Source organism: Lepidochelys kempii, chromosome 7, assembly GCF_965140285.1.
Source record: "Lepidochelys kempii isolate rLepKem1 chromosome 7, rLepKem1.hap1, whole genome shotgun sequence".
Lineage (NCBI taxonomy): Eukaryota > Metazoa > Chordata > Testudines > Cheloniidae > Lepidochelys > Lepidochelys kempii.
In genome coordinates this window covers 25,935,275-25,957,041 of record NC_136386.1, presented here as the reverse complement: position 1 = coordinate 25,957,041, position 21,767 = coordinate 25,935,275, and the positions used below count along the sequence as shown (strand labels likewise).

Sequence of the window (21,767 nt, the reverse complement as noted above, 5' to 3'; positions counted from 1 at the left end):
AAGTAAAATATGGTAGTTGTAGAAAAGATAAGTGTCTGTGGGGGGAGAAATATACAGTATGTACTGTTAAGTGATTTTAATTTTTCAGTTTTCTGCTTTCATATTAGGTATGTTGTATGTAGCAGCCTTAACTGTTTCACAATCATTTTTTGTATTATGTTGCTAGTTATCTTTTAATGTTTAGGCAAGCAAGAGGGGAAGGACAGGACAGCTATGTGGGGATAGAAGTGAAGCTGCTGATAGATTTTATCCATCAATAGCCACACATAAAACCTTCTCCACTGTAAGAAATTTTGACAGAAGTGTAGCTTCTGACAAAGATTTTATGTGCTTACATACACAACTTATCTGTCAGCAATTGCTGGTGCATAAATTTTCAGTTATGACAAGTAAAAATTAATGTAAACCTAAATTTAAAAAAAAATCAAAATATTTGCTGCACTATATCTATTCAACATCCTCCCTTTCATCGGTTTTTTTTATTATTTTTTAAATTTTTTTTGCATAAGCAATGTGTTTAACGGTATCAGTGAACAAAGGAAAATTGGGCTGCCATGGTCAAACCTCAGCCAAAGCCCAGTTTAAAACACTTCCTATTAAAATATTTTTAAACTTATATAGAAAATTCAAAAGACAGAAACTATTGCTGAAAAATTTCACACCAAAAGGCCTCCTACTTTTAATGAAAAACATGAATTTGTCACATTTTAGAAGGCAATCTTAATTATGGAACTACAACCAGCACCTCCACAAAAATATATGAATATAAATCTTTTTAGTAAAGGTTTTATATAAAAGCAGCACATATTTTATGAAATACCTGTGCCAAGAAGAAAAAATACACATTTCTATTTTTTTATTGTTGCAAAACGACTTTTTTGTGGAACTCTACACATAGTCTCGGTAACAGCTCTGCAGCTGTTATGAATCACTTTTTACCAATTGAGAATCTGCCCCACACACCATACAAAATGGACTGCCATATGGCAGAGATTTCAAAGACTTTCCAGACTAAATGTAGTGATTATGGATACCATATTTTCACTATATTCTAATCATTCTCTTTATATGGACCAATTCTGCAAATATAAATAAAATAAAATAAAATAAGCTTGGCAAGTAACACACAAACCTCAGCATGAAAAGATAGAGTGAGGAAACGAGTAACTACAGCCCTCCTTCTGCCACTATCTAAAGTGTACTTTCTATCACCTGCCTCTTGAACAGGGAATACTAAACATTATTACTGGCATACTCAGTAAATCTAGAAATATACACAATACTATAAATGTGTATCACAGCAAAGCCCAAACAAAAAAACTTGCAGAGATTATTTCAGGCTACCACACATTTAAAAAAAAGATATTCTCACTACTACTCTTTGATCAGAATTATTTTATATATAAACTAGCAAAAAACAACCTGCCAGATTTTGCATTTGTGAGAACTGCACAACAAAATACTAAGGGATTGTCTACACTACCATAGAATCATAGAATATCCGGGTTGGAAGGGACCCCAGAAGGTCATCTAGTCCAACCCCCTGCTCGAAGCAGGACCAATTCCCAGTTAAATCATCCCAGCCAGGGCTTTGTCAAGCCTGACCACTTAAGTCAAAGTTACATCGACTTAAAGGTGTGTCTACACTGTGCTATGTCGGCAGGAGATGCTCTCCCGCTGACATAGCTTCCACTTCTCATTGAAGTGGAGTAATTATGCCAATGGGAGAGTGCTCTCCCATTGGCATAGCGCATGTTCACCAGACATGCTACGGTGGTGCAGCTGCACCAATGTAGCGCGTTAGTGTAGACTAGCCCTAAGTAGTGTTGAGAAAAAGGATACAACAGATCTATATCAAAAAGAACAAGGAGTACTTGTGGCACTTTAGAGACTAACAAATTTATTTGGGCGTAAGCTTTTGTGGGCTAAAATCCACTTAATCAGATGCATGGAGTGAAAAATACACTAGGAAGATATAGATAGATATACACACACACATATACAGAGAACATGAAAAGATGGGGGTTGCCATACCAACTCTAACGAGACCAATGAAGGTGGGCTATTATCAGCAGGAGAAAAAAAACTTTTGTAGTGATAATCAGGATGGCCCATTTCAAACAGTTGACAAGAAGGTGTGAGTAACAGTAGGGGGGAAAATTAGCATGGGGAAATAGTTTTTAGTTTGTGTAATGACCCATCCACTTCCAGTCTTTATTCAAGCCTAATTTGATGGTGTCCAGTTTGCAAATTAATTCCAGTTCTGCAGTTTCTCGTTGGAGTCTGTTTTTGAAGTTTTTTTGTTGAAGAATTTCCACTTTTTGGTCTATCATTGAGTGTCCAGGGAGTTTGAAGTGTTCTCTGACTAGGTTTTGAATGTTATAATTCTTGACATCTGATTTGTGTCCATTTGTCCTTTTGCGTGGAGACTGTCTGGTTTGGCCAATGTACATGGCAGAGGGGCATTGCTGGCACATGATAGCATATATCACATTGGTAGATGTGCACGCGAACGAGCCCCTGATGGTGTGGCTGATATGATTAGATCCTATGATGGTGTCCCTTGAATAGATATGTGGACAGAGTTGGCGTTGTGTTCTGCACAGCTGAGGTTATGGGGCAAGTGATGCTGCTTTTCCACAATTTCAGCACGTGCACATCAGCGGAAGCACTCTATGTAGAAGTCCAGTCTGTTATTTCGACCTTCAGGAGGAGTCCACGCAAAATGCTTCTTTTTGTAGTGTTGGTAGGAAGGTTTCTGTGGGTTAATATGCTGTTCAGAGGTGTGTTGGAAATATTCCTTGAGTCGGAGACGTCTAAAAGTAGGATTCTAGGTCAGCACAGAACTGTATCATATTTGTGGGGGTGGAGGGGCAGAAGGAGAGGCCCCGAGATGGGCAGAAGAATCTGTCCTGGTTAAGAGCATAGCTGGAGAGATTAACAATATTGTTGGGTGGGTTAAGGGAACCACAACACACCTGTGAACATGTGCACGGGCTGAAATTGTGGAAGAGCACTTGGCCCATAACCTCAGCTGTGCAGAACACAATGCTATCCACAGCCTCAGGAACAACTCTGACATCATAGTCAAAAAGGCTGACAAAGGAGTTGCTGTCGTCACCATGAATAGGTCAGAAGATGAACAAGAGGCTGCTCGGCAGCTCTCTTACACCACATTCTACAGGCCATTACCCTCTGATCCCACTGAGGGTTACCAGAAGAAACTACACCATCTGCTCAAGAAACTCCCTGGCAAAGCACAGGAACAAATCTGCACAGACACACGCCTAGAACCCCAACCAGGGGTATTCTATCTGCTACCCAAGATCCATAAACCTGGAAATCCTGGATGCCCCATCATTTCAGGCATTGACATCCTGACAACAGGATTGTCTGGCTATGTAGACTCCCTCATCAGGCCCTACGCTACCAGCACTCCCAGCTATCTTCGAGACACCACTGACTTCCTGAGGAAACTACAATCCATTGGTGATCTTCCAGAAAACACCATCCTAGGTGCTATGGATGTAGATGCCCTCTACATCAACATTCCACACACAGATGGACTACAAGCCGTCAGGAACAGTATCCCCGATAATGTCATGGCAAACCTGGTAGCTAAACTTTGTGACTTTGTTCTCACCCACAACTATTTCACATTTGGGGACAATGTATGCCTTCAAGTCAGCAGCACTGCTATGGGTACCCTCATGGCCCCACAGTATGCCAACATTTTTATGGCTGACTTAGAACAGCGCTTCCTCAGCTTTCGTCCCCTAACACCCCTTCTCTACTTGCGCTTGATGACATCTTCATCATCTGGACCATGGAAAAGAAGCCCTTGAGGAATTCCACCATGATTTCAACAATTTCCATCCCACCATCAACTTCAACCTGGACCAGTCCACACAAAAGATTCACTTCCTGGACACTACAGTGCTAATAAGCGATGGTCACATACACACCACCCTATACCCGAAACCTACTGACCGCTATACTTACCTACATGCCTCCAGCTTTCATCCAGACGACATCACACGATCCATTGTCTACAGCCAAGCTCTAAGATACAACCACATTTGTTCCAATCCCTCAGACAGAGATAAACACCTACAGGATCTCCATCAAGCGTTCTTAAAACTACAATACCCAACTGCTGAAGTGAAGAAACAGATTGACAGAGCCAGAAGAGTACCCAGAAATCACCGACTACAGGACAGGCCCAACAAAGACAGTAACAGAACACTACTAGCAGTCACCTTGAGCCCCCAACTAAAACCTCTCCAGCACATCATCAAGGATCTACACCGTATCCTGAAGGATGATCCCTCACTCTCACACACCTTGGGAGACAGGCCAGTCAACACGGTTTCTGAAAAGGGAGATCATGTCTTACTAATATATTAGAGTTCTTTGAGGGGATCAACAAACATGTGGACGGGGGGATCCAGTGGACATAGTGTACTTAGATTTCCAGAAAGCCTTTGACAAGGTCTGTCAAGGTTCCTCCCCCACTCTAAACTCTAGGGTACAGATGTGGGGACCTGCATGAAAACCTCCTAAGCTTACTTTTACCAGCTTAGGTTAAAACTTCCCCAAGGTACAAATTAATTTTATCCTTTGTCCTTGGAATATCCACTGCCACCACCAAACTCTAACTGGGTTTACTGGGAAATGTAGTTTGGACACGTCTTACCCCCCAAAATCCTCTCAACCCTTGCACCCCACTTCCTGGGAAAGGTTTGGTAAAAATCCTCACCAATTTGCATAGGTGACCACAGACCCAAACCCTTGGATCTGAGAACAATGAAAAAACATTCAGTTTTCTTACAAGAAGACTTTTAATAGAAATAGAAGTAGATAGAAGTAAAGGAATCACCCCTGTAAAATCAGGATGCTAGATACCTTTCAGGGTAATTAGATTCAAAACATAGAGAATCCCTCTAGGCAAAACCTTAAGTTACAAAAAAGACACACAGACAGAAATAGTCATTCTATTCAGCACAATTCTTTTCTCAGCCATTTAAAGAAATCATAATCTAACACATACCTAGCTAGATTACTTACTAAAGTTTTAAGACTCCATTCCTGGTCTATCCCCAGCAAAAAAGCAGCATATAGACAGACACAGACCCTTTGTTTCTCTCCCTCCTCCCACTTTTGAAAGTATCTTGTCTCCTCTTTGGTCATTTTGGTCAGGTGCCAGCGAGGTTACCTTTAGCTTCTTAACCCTTTACAGGTGAGAGGATTTTTCCTCTGGCCAGGAGGGATTTTAAAGGGGTTTACCCTTCCCTTTATATTTATGACAAGGTCCCTCACCAAAGGCTCTTACGCAAATTAAGTTGTCATGGGATAAGAGAGAAGATCCTTTCATGGATTGAGAACTGGTTAAAAGACAGGGAACAAAGGGTAGGAATAAATGGTAAATTTTCAGAATGGAGAGTGGTAACTAGTGGTGTTCCCCAAGGGTCAGTCCTAGGACCAATCCTATTCAACTTATTCATAAATGGATCTGGAGAAAGGGGTAAACAGTGCGGGGGCAAACTGCTCAAGCTAGTCAAGACCAAAGCAGACTGCGAAGAACTTCAAAAAGATCTCACAAAACTAAGTGATTGGGCAACAAAATGGCAAATGAAATTTAATGTGGATAAATGTAAAGTAACGCACGTTGGGAAAAAATAACCCCAACTACACGTACAATATGATGGGAGCTAATTTAGCTACAACTAATCAGGAGAAAGATCTTGGAGTCATCGTGGATAGTTCTCTGAAGATGTCCACGCAGTGTGCAGCGGCAGTCAAAAAAGCAAACGGGATGTTAGGAATCATTAAAAAAGGGATAGAGAATAAGACGGAGAATATCTTATTGCCCTTATATAAATCCATGGCACGCCCACATCTTGAATACTGCACACACATGTGGTCCCCTCATCTCAAAAAAAATATACTGGCATTAGAAAAGGTTCAGAAAAGGGCAACTAAAATTATTAGGGGTTTGGAATGGATCCCATATGAGGAGAGATTAAAGAGACTCTGACTTTTCAGCTTGGAAAAGAGCAGACTAAGGGGGGATATGATAGAGGTATATAAAATCATGAGTGGTGTGGAGAAAGTGATTAAGGAAAAGTTTATTTACTTGTTCCCATAATATAAGAACTAGGGGCCACCAAATGAAATTGATGGGTAGCAGGTTTAAAACAAATAAAAGGAAGTTCTTCACTCAGCGCACAGTCAACCTGTGGAACTCCTTGCCTGAGGAGGTTGTGAAGGCTAGGACTATAACAGGGTTTAAAAGAGAACTGGATAAATTCATGGAGGTTAAGTCCATTAATGGCTATTAGCCAGGATGGGCAAGGAATGGTGTCTGTAGCCTCTGTTTGTCAGAGAGTGGAGATGGATGGCCGGAGAGAGATCACTTGATCATTACCTGTTACGTTCACTGCCTCTGGGGCACCTGGCATTGGCCACTGCCGGTAGAAAGGATACTGGGCTAGATGGACCTTTGATCTGACCCAGGATGGCCGTTCTTATGTCTTCGCTTACAGATAGCCCCCCAACCTTAAGGAAATACTCACCAGCAACCACATACCACACAACAAAAACACTAACCCAGGAACCTATCCTTGCAACAAACCCTGTTGCCAACTCTGTCCACATATATATTCAAGGGACACCATCATAGGACCAAATCACATCAGCCACACCATCAGGGGCTCGTTCACCTGCACATCTATTAATGTGATGTATGCCATCATGTGCCAGCAATGCCCCTCTGCCATGTACATTGGCCAAACCAGACAGTCTCTATGCAAAAGAATAAATGGACACAAATCAGACGTCAAGAATTATAACATTCAAAAACCAGTCAGAGAACACTTCAAACTCCCTGGACACTCAATGACAGACCTAAAAGTGGCAATTCTTCAACAAAAAAACTTCAAAAACAGACTCCAACGAACTGCAGAACTGGAAACTGCAGAACAGGAATTAATTTGCAAACTGGACACCATCAAACTAGGCTTGAATAAAGACTAGAAGTGGATGGGTTATTACACAAACTAAAAACTATTTCCCCATGCTAATTATCCCCCCTACTGTTACTCACACCTTCTTGTCAACTGTTTGAAATGGACCGTCCTGATTATCACTACACAATTTTTTTTTCCTCCTGCTGATAATAGCCCACCTTCATTGATTGTCTTGTTAGAGTTGGTATGGCAGCCTCCATTTTTTCATGTTCTCTGTGTGTGTGTGTGTGTGTGTGTGTGTGTGTGTATATATATATATATACACATCTTTCTACTGTATTTTTCACTCCATGCATCTGATTAAGTGGGTTTTTGCCCACGAAAGCTTACACCCAAATACATTTGTTAGTCTCTAAGGTGCCACAAGTACTCCTCGTTCTTTTTGCTGATACAGACTAACACGGCTACCACTCTGAGATCTAAATCAGTTTTCCAGTATGAATTCTACATCCTGAGGCTGCTTGACAAGACAATAAAACTTTATTCCATTGAAAAATTGCTCTCACAAGAGAAGAGCAGTTTAACACTAACTTAACTAAAAACAACTGAAAACACAGTATACAAGTTCAGGTCAGAGTAATAACACCAATATATGGCAAACAGATCACACTCAAGTGAAAAACTACAAAAGACTCCATACCAAACGAACAAAGGTGAACCAAAAAAGCAAATAGTGTTACAGACATAGAGAGAGAGAGTCCTTTGACATATAAAAGCTGTTATAAAACAAGTTTCCAAATGAATTTTTTTTTGTCTGAATTTTCTAGGCATATTGAGTCCTCATTCCATAAATTGCTTCGGTATTTTCCAATGAAAGCAGCTACAAAAATGGAAAGTGTTATTTACTGAGTAAGTATAGATATATTATGACAATTTAAATGCAATATCTAAAAATAATTGATTCTTCACCACAATGAATTCTTGGTGGTGCACAGTAGAGATACAGCAGTGATTTCTTATCAGAAAACAGTAAAAGATTCAGTGTTGTAATTTATGTAATTCTATAAAGGAATTAAGTAATTGTAAAACTAACTAACTTCTCTCTTATCTAGTACTTACAATGATCAAACTTTTTAAAATTTCCTTTTATCAAAACTTTCTGAGTTATAAGCAACTTTATAGCAGTGGTACATTTCAGAAAAGTATAATATCATTTACTGTAATACACAGATTGACAGAACAAAAGGAACAGTAGGCAAAAATACCACTTAATACAGAGACATCTATTCATACCACCAGTCAACAAAAGAATACTATTATCTAAACAAGCTAAAGTCTATATGAGCCATTCAAGAATTATTGTTGATGTTACTGATGCTGAGGACATGAGTCTTATGAACTTCTGTACCTTTACCAATGTTACACAGACTCTCCTTTCCATTTTACCTTCTAAAGTGACTATTTAATCTTTCTTTTTAAATAAAATTTAAAACCCTTCCTTTCACTTAAAAAACAAACCAACCACCACCACAAAAAAACCACATATTCACAACCTAGCAGTTTTCCCTAATAGATTTGTAGTATCAAAAGCTAAAACTTGAAATTGCTTCTATTGAAATATTTTGTGCTTGTTTTCTTAAAAACTGTGTATAAAATGTTTTAAATAATCAAACCAGCTCTAAAAGAAATGTCCAGCAGATGGCAGAAACATACTGTACAAGAATTTAAAATATATTCATTTGTAAAATACTTTACTCTGATTATGCATTAAACAGACTGCTCTAGATTTATTACAAATTAGAATAACAATAATCTTCTATTTAGATAGCACTGTTCATCTTTGAGGATCCCAAAGTGCTTTACAAACCACATACAGACAAAATTACATCTTATGCTGAAAGGAGCTGTACTTTGTGATCAAATGTAGTGACTGCTTTAGGATTGGAAGTAGGACTGATAAGTGATTAAAAAAATCATTGTGATTAATCACATGATTAAAAATATTATTTGTGATTATTGGCGCTATTAATAATAGAATACCATTTATTTAAATATTTTAGATGTTTACTACATTTTCAAATACAACACAGAATAAAGTGTATGGTGCTCACTTTTTTATTACAAATATTGGCACTGTAAAAAAAAACAAAATAAATAGTATTTTTCAATTCACCTAATACAAATACTGTAGTGCATTCTCTTTATCGTGGCAGTTGAATTTACAAATGTAGAATTATGTACAAAAAAAAACTGCATTCAAAAATAAAACGAGGTAAAACTTTAAGGCCTACAAGTCCTATCTTGTTCAGCCACTTGTTCAAATGAAAATTTTTTTACACATTTGCAGGAGATAATGCTACCAGCTGCTTGTTTACCTGAAAGTGACAACTGGCATTTGCATGGCATTGGAGCCAACGTCGCAAGATATTTACATGCCAGATGCGCTAAAGATTCTTATGTCCCTTCATGCTTCAACCACCATTCCAGAGGACATGCATCCATGCTGATGATGGATTCTGCTCAATAACAATCCAAAGCAGTGCGGTCTGACGCCTGTTCATTTTCATTATCTGAGTCAGATGCCACCAGCAGAAGGTTGATTTTTCTTTTATGGTGGTTCGGTTTCTGTAGTTTCTGTATCAGAGTGTTGCTCTTTTAAGACTTCTGAAAGCATGCTACACACCTTGTCCATCTCAGATTTTGGAAGGCATTCAGAATCTTAAACCTTGGGTCGAGTGCTGTAACTATCTTTAGAAATCTGATATTGGAACCTTTGTGTTTTGTCAAATCTGCAGTGAAAGTGTTCTTAAATCAAACAACATATGCTGGGTCATCATCCAAGACTACTGTAACACAATATTTATGGCAGAATGCAGGTAAAACCATGGAGCAGGACACATACAATTCTCCTCCAAGGAGTTCAGTCACAAATTTAATTAGCACATTTTTTTAAACATACATGGAAGCATGTCCTCTGGAATGGTGGTCGAAGCATGAAGAGGCATGTGAATATGTAGCATATCTGGCACGTAAATACCTTGCAACGCTGGCTACAAAAGTGCCATGCAAACACCTGTTCTCACTTTCAGGTGATGTAAATAAGAAGTGAGTAGAAAGTTGGCAGCCCTACCATGCAAATGCCTGTTCTCACTTTCAGATGACATTGTAAATAAGAAGTGGCCAGCATTTTCTCCTGTAAATATAAACAAACTTGTTTGTCTTAGCAATTGGCTGACCAAGGAGTAGGACTGAGCGGACTTGTAGGCTCTAAAGTTTTACATTGTTTTGTTATGGAGTGCAGTTATGCAACAAATATTTACATTTGTAAGTTGCATTTTCATGATAGAGATTGCATTACAGTACTTGTATGAGGTGAATTGAAAAATATTTCTTTTGTCATTTTTACAGTGCAAATATTTGTAATTAAAAGTAATATAAAGTGAGCACTGCACACTTTGTAATCTGCGTTGTAATTGAAATCAATATATTTGAAAATGTAGAAAAACATGCAAAATATTTAATACATTTCTGTTGGTATTCTATTGTTTAACAATGTGATTAACACTGCAATTAAGAGAGATTAATTTTTTTAGTTAATCATGCGAGTTAACTGCAATTAATCCACAGCCCTAATTGGAAGCGAAGAATAGTTTATTTGATTGAAAATGCTGAGTAAATATAGATAAGCGTAAAACACTTAACCAAGTTAAAATTTTGACTAAGGTGTTGTGGTTAACCTTTTTAGATGTAAGAGCTTTACAAAAATCTCATTGTCATTTACTTGATTTCTCCATGCTGATATTCCTCATTCAATATGGAACACATTGACAAATGTGGATCCCATTAGTGTATTTCTTCGATTAAAAAGTGTGTGTTATATTTATTTTAATAAAGGCTGTGATCCTTCCAGCCCTCCTGGACTCTAAGCAGTCCCTTTGTTCTCCCTTTGTTAGTAAGGATTACTGCACACCATCCCAAGATGGTAGCATAAAAAAAACACCTCTCCATTGTCCCCTTAGTAGCAGAAGTTGCTGCACTCCACAGGGTAGCAGTATAGGGGGAGTCCATGTTTGCCGTGTGCTGTGCTTCCGAGTACTAGGAATCCTAAATAACCAAGCTGTGAGTAGTTAATCCACCTCCCCAGAAGCAATCTAGGTTGAAGGAAAAATTCTTCTGCTAATCTATCACTGTCCAGCATGGGGGCTAGGTTGACATACCTATGTCTCTCAGATGTGTGGATTTTTCACACCCCTGAGTGAAGTAGATATGCCAATATGTTTTCAGTGTAGACCAGCCCTGTCGCTTAGCTTGATCCCCCCCCTGGAGAAGGAGATAAGTGTGGCACAGGTGTTTCCCCTTAAAGCAGGCACACTCAAACTGGGGGTTAGGACCACTCAGGGGATCATGAGGTTATTACATGAGGGGTGATGAGCTGTCAGCCTCCACCCCAAACCCTGCTTTGCCTCCAGCATTTATAATGGTGTTAAATATATTTAAAAGTATTTTTCATTTATAACGGGGGTCGCACTCAGAGGCTTGGTATTTGAAAGGGGTCACCAGTACAAAGGTCTGAGAACCACAGCCTTAAAGGGCCAGCTAACCATGTGTCATCTTGGCTAATTAAAACTAACTTATCAGCACGGTCCTGTGTCATAGTCTTCTCTTAAAACTGTACTGAAGGTCTTGTATTACTCATTGCTTTCCTGGCAAGTTGTTGCTCCCACTCTTTTCTGATAAAATAAACTCTTAAGTAGAGAACTCTACACTTCCTGGGACTTCTCTACACATCAGAGTTGTGCCACTTTACAGCTTTAACTATGTTAGTATAGCTATAGTTCCCCTTGTGCAGGCACCGTTATTTTGGTATAAAAGATGTTTTATACCACTATGGCAACATCCTCACTAATGCGTTGTACCAATATAAGTATCTCAGTTTAAAAAAAAAAAAAAACATAGCCCTACCCAAATAGTTATACTAGTAAACAAAAAAATCTCTGTAGAACAGCCCTAGATTGCCTTATCAGTTAGGCTACCTTGCACATTTTTATTTGCATTGCAGAAATGGCTGATGGCCCCAATCAGAATCAGGGGACCCAATTATACTAGGGGCTGCAAAATTATGAAGGAAGGGGCACATCTCTGTCTTTACATGCTTACAATCCAAATAAGTAAAACACAGGGTGGGGAACAGTAATACATAAAAGCAAACCTTGACTGATGTATTTGTCTCCATATTATTTTAAATCAATATGGTCTAGTACAGCGGTTCTCAACCTGTGGTCCACTGACTGTGTGTAAGGGGTTTGCAAAAGACAGACGGAAAACTGAACGAACAGAATTCAACTATATATACACAGACAATATTTTTCCAAAGGGGTCCGCACCTCCATTCGAAATTTCCCAACGGCTCTGTAAAGGAAAAAGGGTTGAGAACCACTGGTCTAGTAAATTTAGCACATAGCCTGGAATTCTTGAGTTTAATCCAGACTCTAATCATTTCTCATTTTGTAGATTTGGACAAGTCAAACTTCTCTGGGTCTCACTTTCCCTATAAAATTGGGGATAAGATTTACTTACCGGATACTGGCGTTATTCAAGGTAAATTCATGTTTGTGACGAGTTTTGAAAACAATGAGCACTATGGCCAGATTCAACAAAGGACTGAAGCATGAGCTCAACTTAAGCTTTCATCCAGTTATTCCAGAATCTCTCTACCTTTATAACTATTATAGCATGTGTATTCTCCTCCCCCAAGGGGGGGATCCAGATTAAACTTCTAGCTTTTATCCACCTTCTTTTGTGGTTAGAAGTGGTGGTGACAATGTTTGGGAGTCTTGAATTCCTATTACAGTAGAACCTCAGTTACAAACTGACCAGTCAACCACACACCTCATTTGGAACCGGAAGTACATAATCAGGCAATAGCAGAGCCTAGACACACACACCCCCACCCAAAAAAAAGGGGGGGGGGAGAATATACAGTACTGTACTGTGTTAAATATACACTACTAAAGGGAAAGTTTTAAAAAAAAATTGACAAGGTAAGGAAACCTTTTATGCTCTTTTCACTTAAATTAAGATGGTTAAAAGCAGCATTTTTCTTCTGTATAGTGAAGTTTCAAAGCTGTATACTATGAAGTCAACGTTCAGTTATAACCTTTTGAAAGTACCATAACATTTTGTTCAGAGCTACGAACATTTCAGCATTTCAAACAGCCTCCATCCCAAGGTGTTCATAACTCTCAGGTTCTTCTGAACTTGAAGTGGGACAGTATATACCTATCTCAGCTATTGTTTCAGGCTGCATGCAGATTCAGGCAGAGAACTATATACTCTTCATGTTTGAAAGGTTGCCCTCAGAACAGTTCCATGGCCATAGTGAACAGTGCCTTGCTGTACTATACACGGTTTTCTAAATGATGCAACATGCCCTGATCTACATAAAGCTTTTCCATGTTTTGAAGAAGAGTATATAGGCATCCTCAGTTATGGCTGTAGTTTGTTAGAATATGGTTTGGATGGCCAAAGCATAGAGTTGACTCTGAAATCAGATGCACTAGTGTGTACTCTAGTGGAGCTCTATGCCACTGCATGGATTTATGCGAGTGCAGGCAATGGCAAGATTGTGGCCCATATTACTTTATACAAAGTTGTTGTATGATGGGTCTCTACAGGAATTGAAACTCTGTCTTTTGTTTTTAAACTCCTAAAAATTTTTCCTCACTCACATTGAATGTCCAACCTGTATAAATTGTGCTGGTCAAAAAAAAAGAAAAAAAATTGTGAAAGTTTTTCCATCAAAATTATGAAATTAGAAAAATTTTATCCAGGCCTGGTCTATGACCCACTTCAGCCAGAACCAAAATATAAACATTGCTTACGTATATTAAATACTGTTGAAAGCCCTATGTAGATTCAGCCATAGTGGGCTTCTTGGATAATAAGCAATCAAAACAATTAAAAACCAAAACAGTTTAATGTAATTTATTTGAAATGCTTCCATAAAAGTTTAAGGCCATTATACACAAATATTTCATCAACACATACATTCTCTCCTCTTTTCCATCAATGCTTTTTGCTAAGTTTGGCCAACAGTTGTCATAACAAAAGTTCATAACCGAATATATTTTCTTTTTTTTTCCCCCATCAATAACATGTTCCTTTGTCTTATTCTTCAAGGGCATGCTCAAACATTCTACTCTAAAAATGAAGCAGTTTAAATAAATTACAAGCCTGCAATAGAAAAAAAATTCACAATGTTTTAAAAACTATAAATACAGAAATAAGGTCTACAGGGTAAAACTGACAACAGTATTTTTTTTAAAAAAGTAATATACCTTGTTTTTATATTGATTATCTTGCCACACTGATTCCTTTAATGCACTTCATGACATATGTACAAGGTAAGTGACATTTTATTTCCTGCTTTCTTTCTGTAAACTTGTAAACACACATGAAACAAATATTTTTGGCAATAATTTAGCAATTTTACTACTTGTGCTGGTGTGTGTCTAATTTGCAAAGGTCATCCTGAATTTTTACAATATCAAGGATCATGTCAGTTAGTAAGGACACAAATTTTGCAGCTTACTTTACCTTTCAGTAGATTTCTGCATTGAGAAATAAAAGATGAACCAAGAATTCCTAAAATAGTCAGGCTGGTGCAGTGTTTTTGACTGCATTTTAAATTGGCTGATGTGCCTCTCATCATAATGAGTCAGGCCAATAATTGACTTACTTAAATCAGCCACCAGAAAACACAGCAGTGATTCCAATTACAGCATGAGGTTTAGATGCAGCAAAATTTAAAAAAACCTAACTTGACAAAAATATAAAGGGTGTGATATTTCCTAAAGGAAAATAAATTCCCTTTTTTATTTAAACTTTCTCTGTCCCCTAAGGGGTGTTTGTACAGCACCATAGATACAAGATTGTGTCTCAGTCTTAAAAAACAACTACATGTAATTGTAAACAGTCATTTACACAAGATCTTGGGATGTTTTAACTTTAGTGGTAACGGTTAGTCACATCAGTGAGTGCAAAATGCTGGAGGGCCTATTCAATGATCTAATGCTTTTTTAGATTCTTCCTGTCTTAATCAGGATAATACAGAGTTATACATGGCACTGTAAGCAAACTACCAACTTTTTATTTACAAATACCCAACATTCCCAGCACTTAATCTGAAGATTCAGTATTAGCAGTAGACTTCTCTTTCAATTGATTTTAGTATTATGCGCTCCAATAAGTAAACCACGAACACTACACTGACTCTAATTGACCAGATTACTATGTTGGTTTGCGGGATTTTCATACAGTGCTTCATACTTTCTAAAATTAATCCCTAAGAGTCACTGTTGACATGGCCTACTCTTTACATTTCCTGTTGATTTACCACCACAGTAGCTAACTTACCTTATTCCAAGATGTTATTTTTGTAGACATTTGCCTTTCTGAAAATTTTGAATGCCATTCCTAATTAAATGCAGACTTCAATACCCCTTTAAAGAGCCACTACAAAGTTTGTCTTTAGGTGCCACGTTAGAGGTCAAACACTGTAAAAACCATGCAGAGACTCTTACGTAATATACATATAAACAGTAGTTTAGACAGAGGAGACGTGCTGGGGAGGTCCACAGGGTCCAGTGCCCCCCCCAGATTTCTGCCAGGGTTTATATGCCCTGTCCTGAACCCTGCTGAATACCACCAGAACCTTTAAATTGTGCCTCCCTACTAACAACAGTTACGCATCATCTCTGAGTTTAGAGATTCTTTCTATCAGCAGGACAATGAATATAACTGGTCAAGTACCACTTTCATCCACCCAGATGTTTATGGAAATATCACAGGATAGGAGTTGTAACAGATTCCAGCTTACATAGATTGGCAGTTACAGTACTACACTCAAAAGGTACAAATACAAGAAAGATTGTGTTGACATTGTCACAAAAAAGTGTTAAAAGTGCTTTTCCAAACTGCTCCATTTATGGAATGCAAATACTGTACAGGTAAGACACAGGTTTACTTGCATGAACTGTAATTTTCTGTCAAATGTTGGTTTCTATCTGTTTGTCATTCTCACAAGAGTTTGTCTGTTCCATGCATTCAAAATCAATGTTGACTTCACTAGTGTCCATACTACAGTCTGACTCATTGTCTGATTGGTCCATTTGCTCAAGCCTGCTTTCTCCCTGTGGTACCCTACTCCGATTTGGGGATATTAGGAAATGTCCTTCTGAATCCAGTGTTCCAGCCTCTATGTCACACACAACTGTTTCTTTGGCCTGTCGGATACAGTTAAGCCACTGTTGTTTGTTGAAGGAGTCATTGGCTTGCAGCGAGTGGGACTGGCTTTGCGATCCACTTTTGAAGCTGATTCTAAAGAAGTTTTTAACTGAAAAACAAAATATGTCCGTTGATTGCTTTGGGTGTCTGCATTTTTAATGAGAGTACATTAAAATACTAAAACACTCTACCGCGTTCTTAGGTTTACTGGGTTGCTTCCCCAGGGCTAAGTTAGAAACCCATAGAATAAATAGGAGCCGAGGGAAAACCAAGGAACTTGTCGCTCCTACCTCTGTAGGGTAGTGGGGCATCCCCAGATACTACTGGAGTTGCTAAAAGTTAATTGCTTGCTAGGTTAATTAGTTTAGAATTCAGCCAGTATATTGATGCTATACATGCATAAAACCAACCCCAAATGCCTAAACTGGCTGACTTCTATGCCAGTTTACCGTTTCAAGCTTGGAACCTTAAGCAGCTCAATAGAGTTGGTGCTACCCACAGAACCCTGTGGAGCCTCTCTGGCTATAACGGCCCTGCAGAGTTGAGAAATTTCACTTTTGCTCCCTATGGAATAGCCAGGACTACTTGTTCCTGTGGCAGCTTGGGCCCCCTCTTACCTGTAATCCACAACATAAATCAGTCACAAAAAACTTTCAACATTATTTCTCAGAAAAGGTTAAAAGATGGTTTGTAATGGAAAACTTGTTAATTCGTAGGCATTGAGTCTACAAACACTTAACATGCTTAACTTTAAGAATATGAGTAGTCCAGTTGACTTTAAAAGGATGACTCAGATGCTTAACATTAAGCGCATGCATAAGTATTTGCATGATCACAGCCTTAACTGTGGAGTAGCAGCCAATGCCTCCATAACAAGATGAAGAATCACAATAGATAAATCTTGTCATAAGGTTTCTAAATAAGTTAGAAAATTTCAAAATATACTCTAGGGAAGACTGTTTATAATTTCTTGTTGTGCTGCTACATTCTACTCCCTTTTCCACTTCCCAGTGCAGTAAAGGGGTGTTTCTGTGTGTTTTGGGTGGGGAGGGGGAGAGAATCACATTATTGATATGATGGATTTTTAAAATAGACATTTAGAGTCTTGCATAAATAACATTTTGAAAAAAAGGTCAAATTTTTGACCTAAGATGTTATTTTAAATTAAGGGAGGAGATTTCAAAGTTACATCTATTTCCTATGAACTAATGATAAAGTATTCAAATCAAAAGTGTATTCATACTTCTCTCATTGTTGCTAAATGCACCACGTATGGATCCACCTAGTCGCACCTCTCCATCCTGCAAATCTTCCAGAACAAGATCCTTTACTGGGATGGGCTGCCGGTATAGTTGGTAGCAGAGTTGTTCATTATGGGTGATAGCTCGGGTAATCACCAGCACTTCTTGGAACAAGAAGACATGCAGTTTCTGTTAAAAAGCATAAAAGGAAAATAAATTCATTTTTCTTTTTAAAAAGTCACTGAACAAAGTTTATTTCAACTGTAATATACTCCAACAGTATATATTAGCTTTTAGTTCCCCTTGCTTAGACATAAATAAGCGTAAATTTGTTCACCACAGCCATCACTGGGCCTCTCTTCCCTCCCTCCCATTATAATACTGTAGGTGGCCTAATATAGTATAAATATTCATACCCACTTGTAACTTATGTAAACTAAGGAGAAAACAAAAAATGCTTTTCTGTCCCCATATCCAATGTGTTTAAGCAGTGATCCTAGAACATCTTGCACAACGTGGTCCTTATTCATAACAGAAATGAAATGTTATGTTTGAGGTTCCATAACTTTCTCAGTTGCAGAAATGAGTTCGCATGAATCTGTCTACCCACACATGGAAATCACATCTCCCAGCTGCTGTGTAGAAGTACCATCAGTGTTTCTCTGAGATACTGTGGCCAGGTCTACATTACAAAGTTAGGTTGACGTATGCCACATTAGGTCAAGTTAATAATGTACGTGTCCATACTACCGAGTCCCTTCCACCGACCTAAAGGGCTTTTAAAGTTTACTTCTGTACTCCCCCTCTGCGAGAGGCGTACTGCTTCAACAGACATCCATGCATGAATATGGGGATAGTGTAGAGACTGCACTGTGTAATTTGAATTAATTGACCTCCAGGAGGTGTCCCACAGTGCTCCACTGTGACCGCTTTGGAGAGCGCTTTCAACTCCACTGCACTTCAGCCAGGTACATAGGGCACAGCCCCCCGTTAAAGCCCTGGGAACTTTTGAATTCTCATTTCCTCGTTTGATCAGCATGGAGAGCTCATCAACACAGCTGACCACGGATGCTCAAGGCTGTAAACGTGCTCCAGTATGGAGCACGCAGGAGGTAGTGGATCTTATTGCTGTGTGGGGAGAAGAATCTGTGCACGCAGAGCTCCAAATCAGCAGAAGAAACCAGGGCTTTGGAGCGGAGCCCGGAGCTGGAGTGTGGAGCTGCAGGTTTTTGCCTGGAGCCGGAGCGGAGCCGGAGCACAGAAAATCTTGACTGCTCCATTGCTCCGGTTTTTTCTTCATTTTCTATTCAAAATGAATGATATTTAGCAAGAAAGTCCTAAAGGTGCCAAAAAGTTTCAGATTGTAGAGCAACTGATATTAACATCTACTTTACGTAATATGTCAGTTATTCTCACTTCGGCCGAAATCAAGATTTAATGTACAGATACAAAATTAAAGTTTTTTGGAGATATGTTTTATTAAAGAATCAGATAATTATCAGACATCCGGCTACACTGCAGACTGCTCCCACCCTTGTGGCAAGGTTAGGCGAGTACGTACTCGCGTAGATTAGTTAGATAGATTAGTAAGTGTTGATACTTCTTTTGTAAGGGTTGATCAACGAGAAGCGCTGAGTGCTGCGATTACGGAAAAGTGTGACGCAAGTTGCAACATTTAAGATATCACGAACAGGTATACTGCAAAAGAATAATGTTTTTGTTTATTGATATATTAAGATATCGCTAGAGATATTAACCACTTAAGTTCATTTCTCAAACGGGCTCCCATTACTGGTACATTTGTTCATTTGTACATGGTCCCATATCACTCTGATGGACTTATTTTATATGTCATATGTTCAATGGTCTTTTGGTAGTGTTTGTAATTTTAAATTTACTGAAAAAGTCACGTGCAGCAGGCATATAAATATACAGTAAACATTTTTGCATAAATTAGGAGTGATTTTTGTGATATATCCAGAGTGATTAGAAAACGTTCAACACAACTTTGGGGATGAATCCTAAGGTTATTTTAAGAAAAAAAGTTTCTGTGAACACATGTCCTAAGGGAGCTACAGTCCCTTCAAGGAGGTGATGAAAAGTTAACTTCTGATTAATATCTCAAAAACACTTTAATATAAACTAATGAAATTATGTCTGTCTTAGCGTTAGTATGTGCTACCATATTACCTTATCCAAAATTATCTAAACCGTAGGCATCCCGAACTGGTGCTTGGTCATTTTTATTTCATAATTCAAGAAAGGCTTGTCATCGACTGCCCCAGATACGAGTGGTAATATGTTCCATAATAAGTTAATTTTTGGTGATTATGTTTCAAATTTATGGTTCCAAAGTTGAAAAATAAGTAAGTAAAATTGGATCATTCTAAGCAGATTAAAATTTTTAAACAGTTTTCTTGGAAATGGTTAATTATACAAAATAAATTAAGAGTACCATTTTAATGCATGTTTTAGCATTAAATCATATTCCAGGGTCGTATCTGTTAAATAGTCAATGATTTAAAAAATATTAAATAAAATTGGCCTAGCCCCCCCAGTTCACGACACCTGTAGTTTAAATAATTTTATTTGAATGATGCTGTATGACAGAATGTTGGAAATCAACTTTAATGGGAAAGCGGATTCAAATTGCAAGCACAGTCCTTTTGGAAAAGAGAGCAAATTTTCAGAAATATGTTTTTCCTTCATCAGGCTGGAAACATTATACAAGATAGAGCAAATAAACAGGTTCTATCTTGTATAATGTTTCCAGCCTGATGAAGGAAAAACATATTTCTGAAAATTTGCTCTCTTTTCCAAAAGGACTGTGCTTGCAATTTGAATCCGCTTTCCCATTAAAGTTTATTTTGAACCTTGTAATGTGTAGTCTTGTTACGTCCCAACAGTTAATGTTGTAGAACAGTGATAGCATGTACTAACGCTACGGCGCATACCAAATTTAATTGATATATCTATATTAAAGCATTTTTGATATATTAAAAACTTGGAAAATATTTCAAATATTTTTACTGCAAAATTCCATAAAAACTAAACTTGCAATTTATAAATAAAAATGTATATTATGTATATTAAAATACTTCATTAAAACTGCAAGAAACATGTTAAAATATTAAAAATATATTTTAATAATAATTTTGTATAAAAAGAAAATGCGATCATTTTTGTCCAGAAAATCCAAAATAAATTCGGAATACCTTAAGTGGTTAAGATATCACAAGCAGGTACATTATAAAAAAAAATACAATGCTTTTGTTCATTGCTTTTCGAAGATCATAACAAGAAACATTGGGATGCGGTAGCAGCACAAGAAGATTTGGCCATGGCTTCAACAAAAAATTAAAAAATCAAATCTGCCCCCCATGACTGATAGCCGATTTACGGAAAAGGATCTCAATGACATCTTTACTTTTGAATTTGAAAAGCCAAAATTTGGGCTTTTGGGAAAAGCAAAGACGAAATCGGCAACGTGCAAGGTGGAAAAGGAAGTGAATGGCGAGCTCAAACCATGTAGCTTCAAGACAAGTGAAGCAAATGGTGTGAAAAGTTTCAACCTTTGGCAGCACGTAAAATGTAGCCATCCTGAAAACTATGCAGCTCTGGTTACAAAAAAAGACCAGGAAGATGAGGCAAAACAAAGCTGATGCGGCTAAATGACATTCATCTGGCTCTTTGAAAACTCCTGGAGAAGAGATTTTTTGCGGAGCTTCATTTGAAAAGAAACCCAAAATTGAGCAAACAAAACTTGACTCATATTTGAAGTCCTCAAAGGTTACAGTCACCATGGATGCCAATACTTTCTGTGAAGGGCTGATGGAAATGGTTTGCTTGAGTTCAACACCTCTCACTACCTTCAGGCTAAAGAACAAAGGATTCTAAAAAATTGCAGGTGAAATGGGTCGGCAGCTTGGCGTTTTGATGGGGCACGATGCGGTTCATCATTTAGTTGTCAGCACAACTGAGTCTGGTCGCGAAGAGCTCAAGAAAGCTTTGGAGCAAAAATTGTTTCCACAGGTTGCTGCATCCATTTTCAGGTAGCACAAAATTTCCCTGCAATCAATGCTCAGTACTATGAAGAAGGAAAAGATAAAGCTGTGGTAAAAACCTTGGACATAAATTGACACTGATAGTGCACCACAATTCTTTGTATGTGAAAGATCAAGTAAAAGCTATTTTAGGAAAAATTTGGGATCAGTGAAATGCAAGTGTTGAGCATCTGCGTTGACAATGCTGCAAACATGACGTGTGCTGTCAA

The 21,767-nt window shown here is 38.2% G+C and overlaps 1 protein-coding gene across 5 annotated transcripts in view; it reads right to left on the bottom strand.

Moving 5' to 3' along the window:
- Nucleotides 1-13,946: 13,946 nt before the first annotated feature.
- Nucleotides 13,947-21,767, bottom strand: part of ARHGEF3 (Rho guanine nucleotide exchange factor 3) — a 312,784-nt gene continuing 304,963 nt past the window's right edge. For 4 of the 5 annotated variants that reach the window (XM_073351503.2, XM_073351505.2, XM_073351504.2 and 1 more), the window contains 2 exons: nucleotides 17,497-17,683; nucleotides 13,947-16,362 (listed from right to left, as the gene is read on the bottom strand). In XM_073351503.2, the coding sequence (XP_073207604.1) occupies nucleotides 16,016-16,362; nucleotides 17,497-17,683 (534 nt within the window). In that variant the 3' untranslated portion in view covers nucleotides 13,947-16,015. The remainder of the gene's footprint in view (nucleotides 16,363-17,496; nucleotides 17,684-21,767) is intronic. The other variant, XM_073351507.2, reaches the window with a different exon arrangement.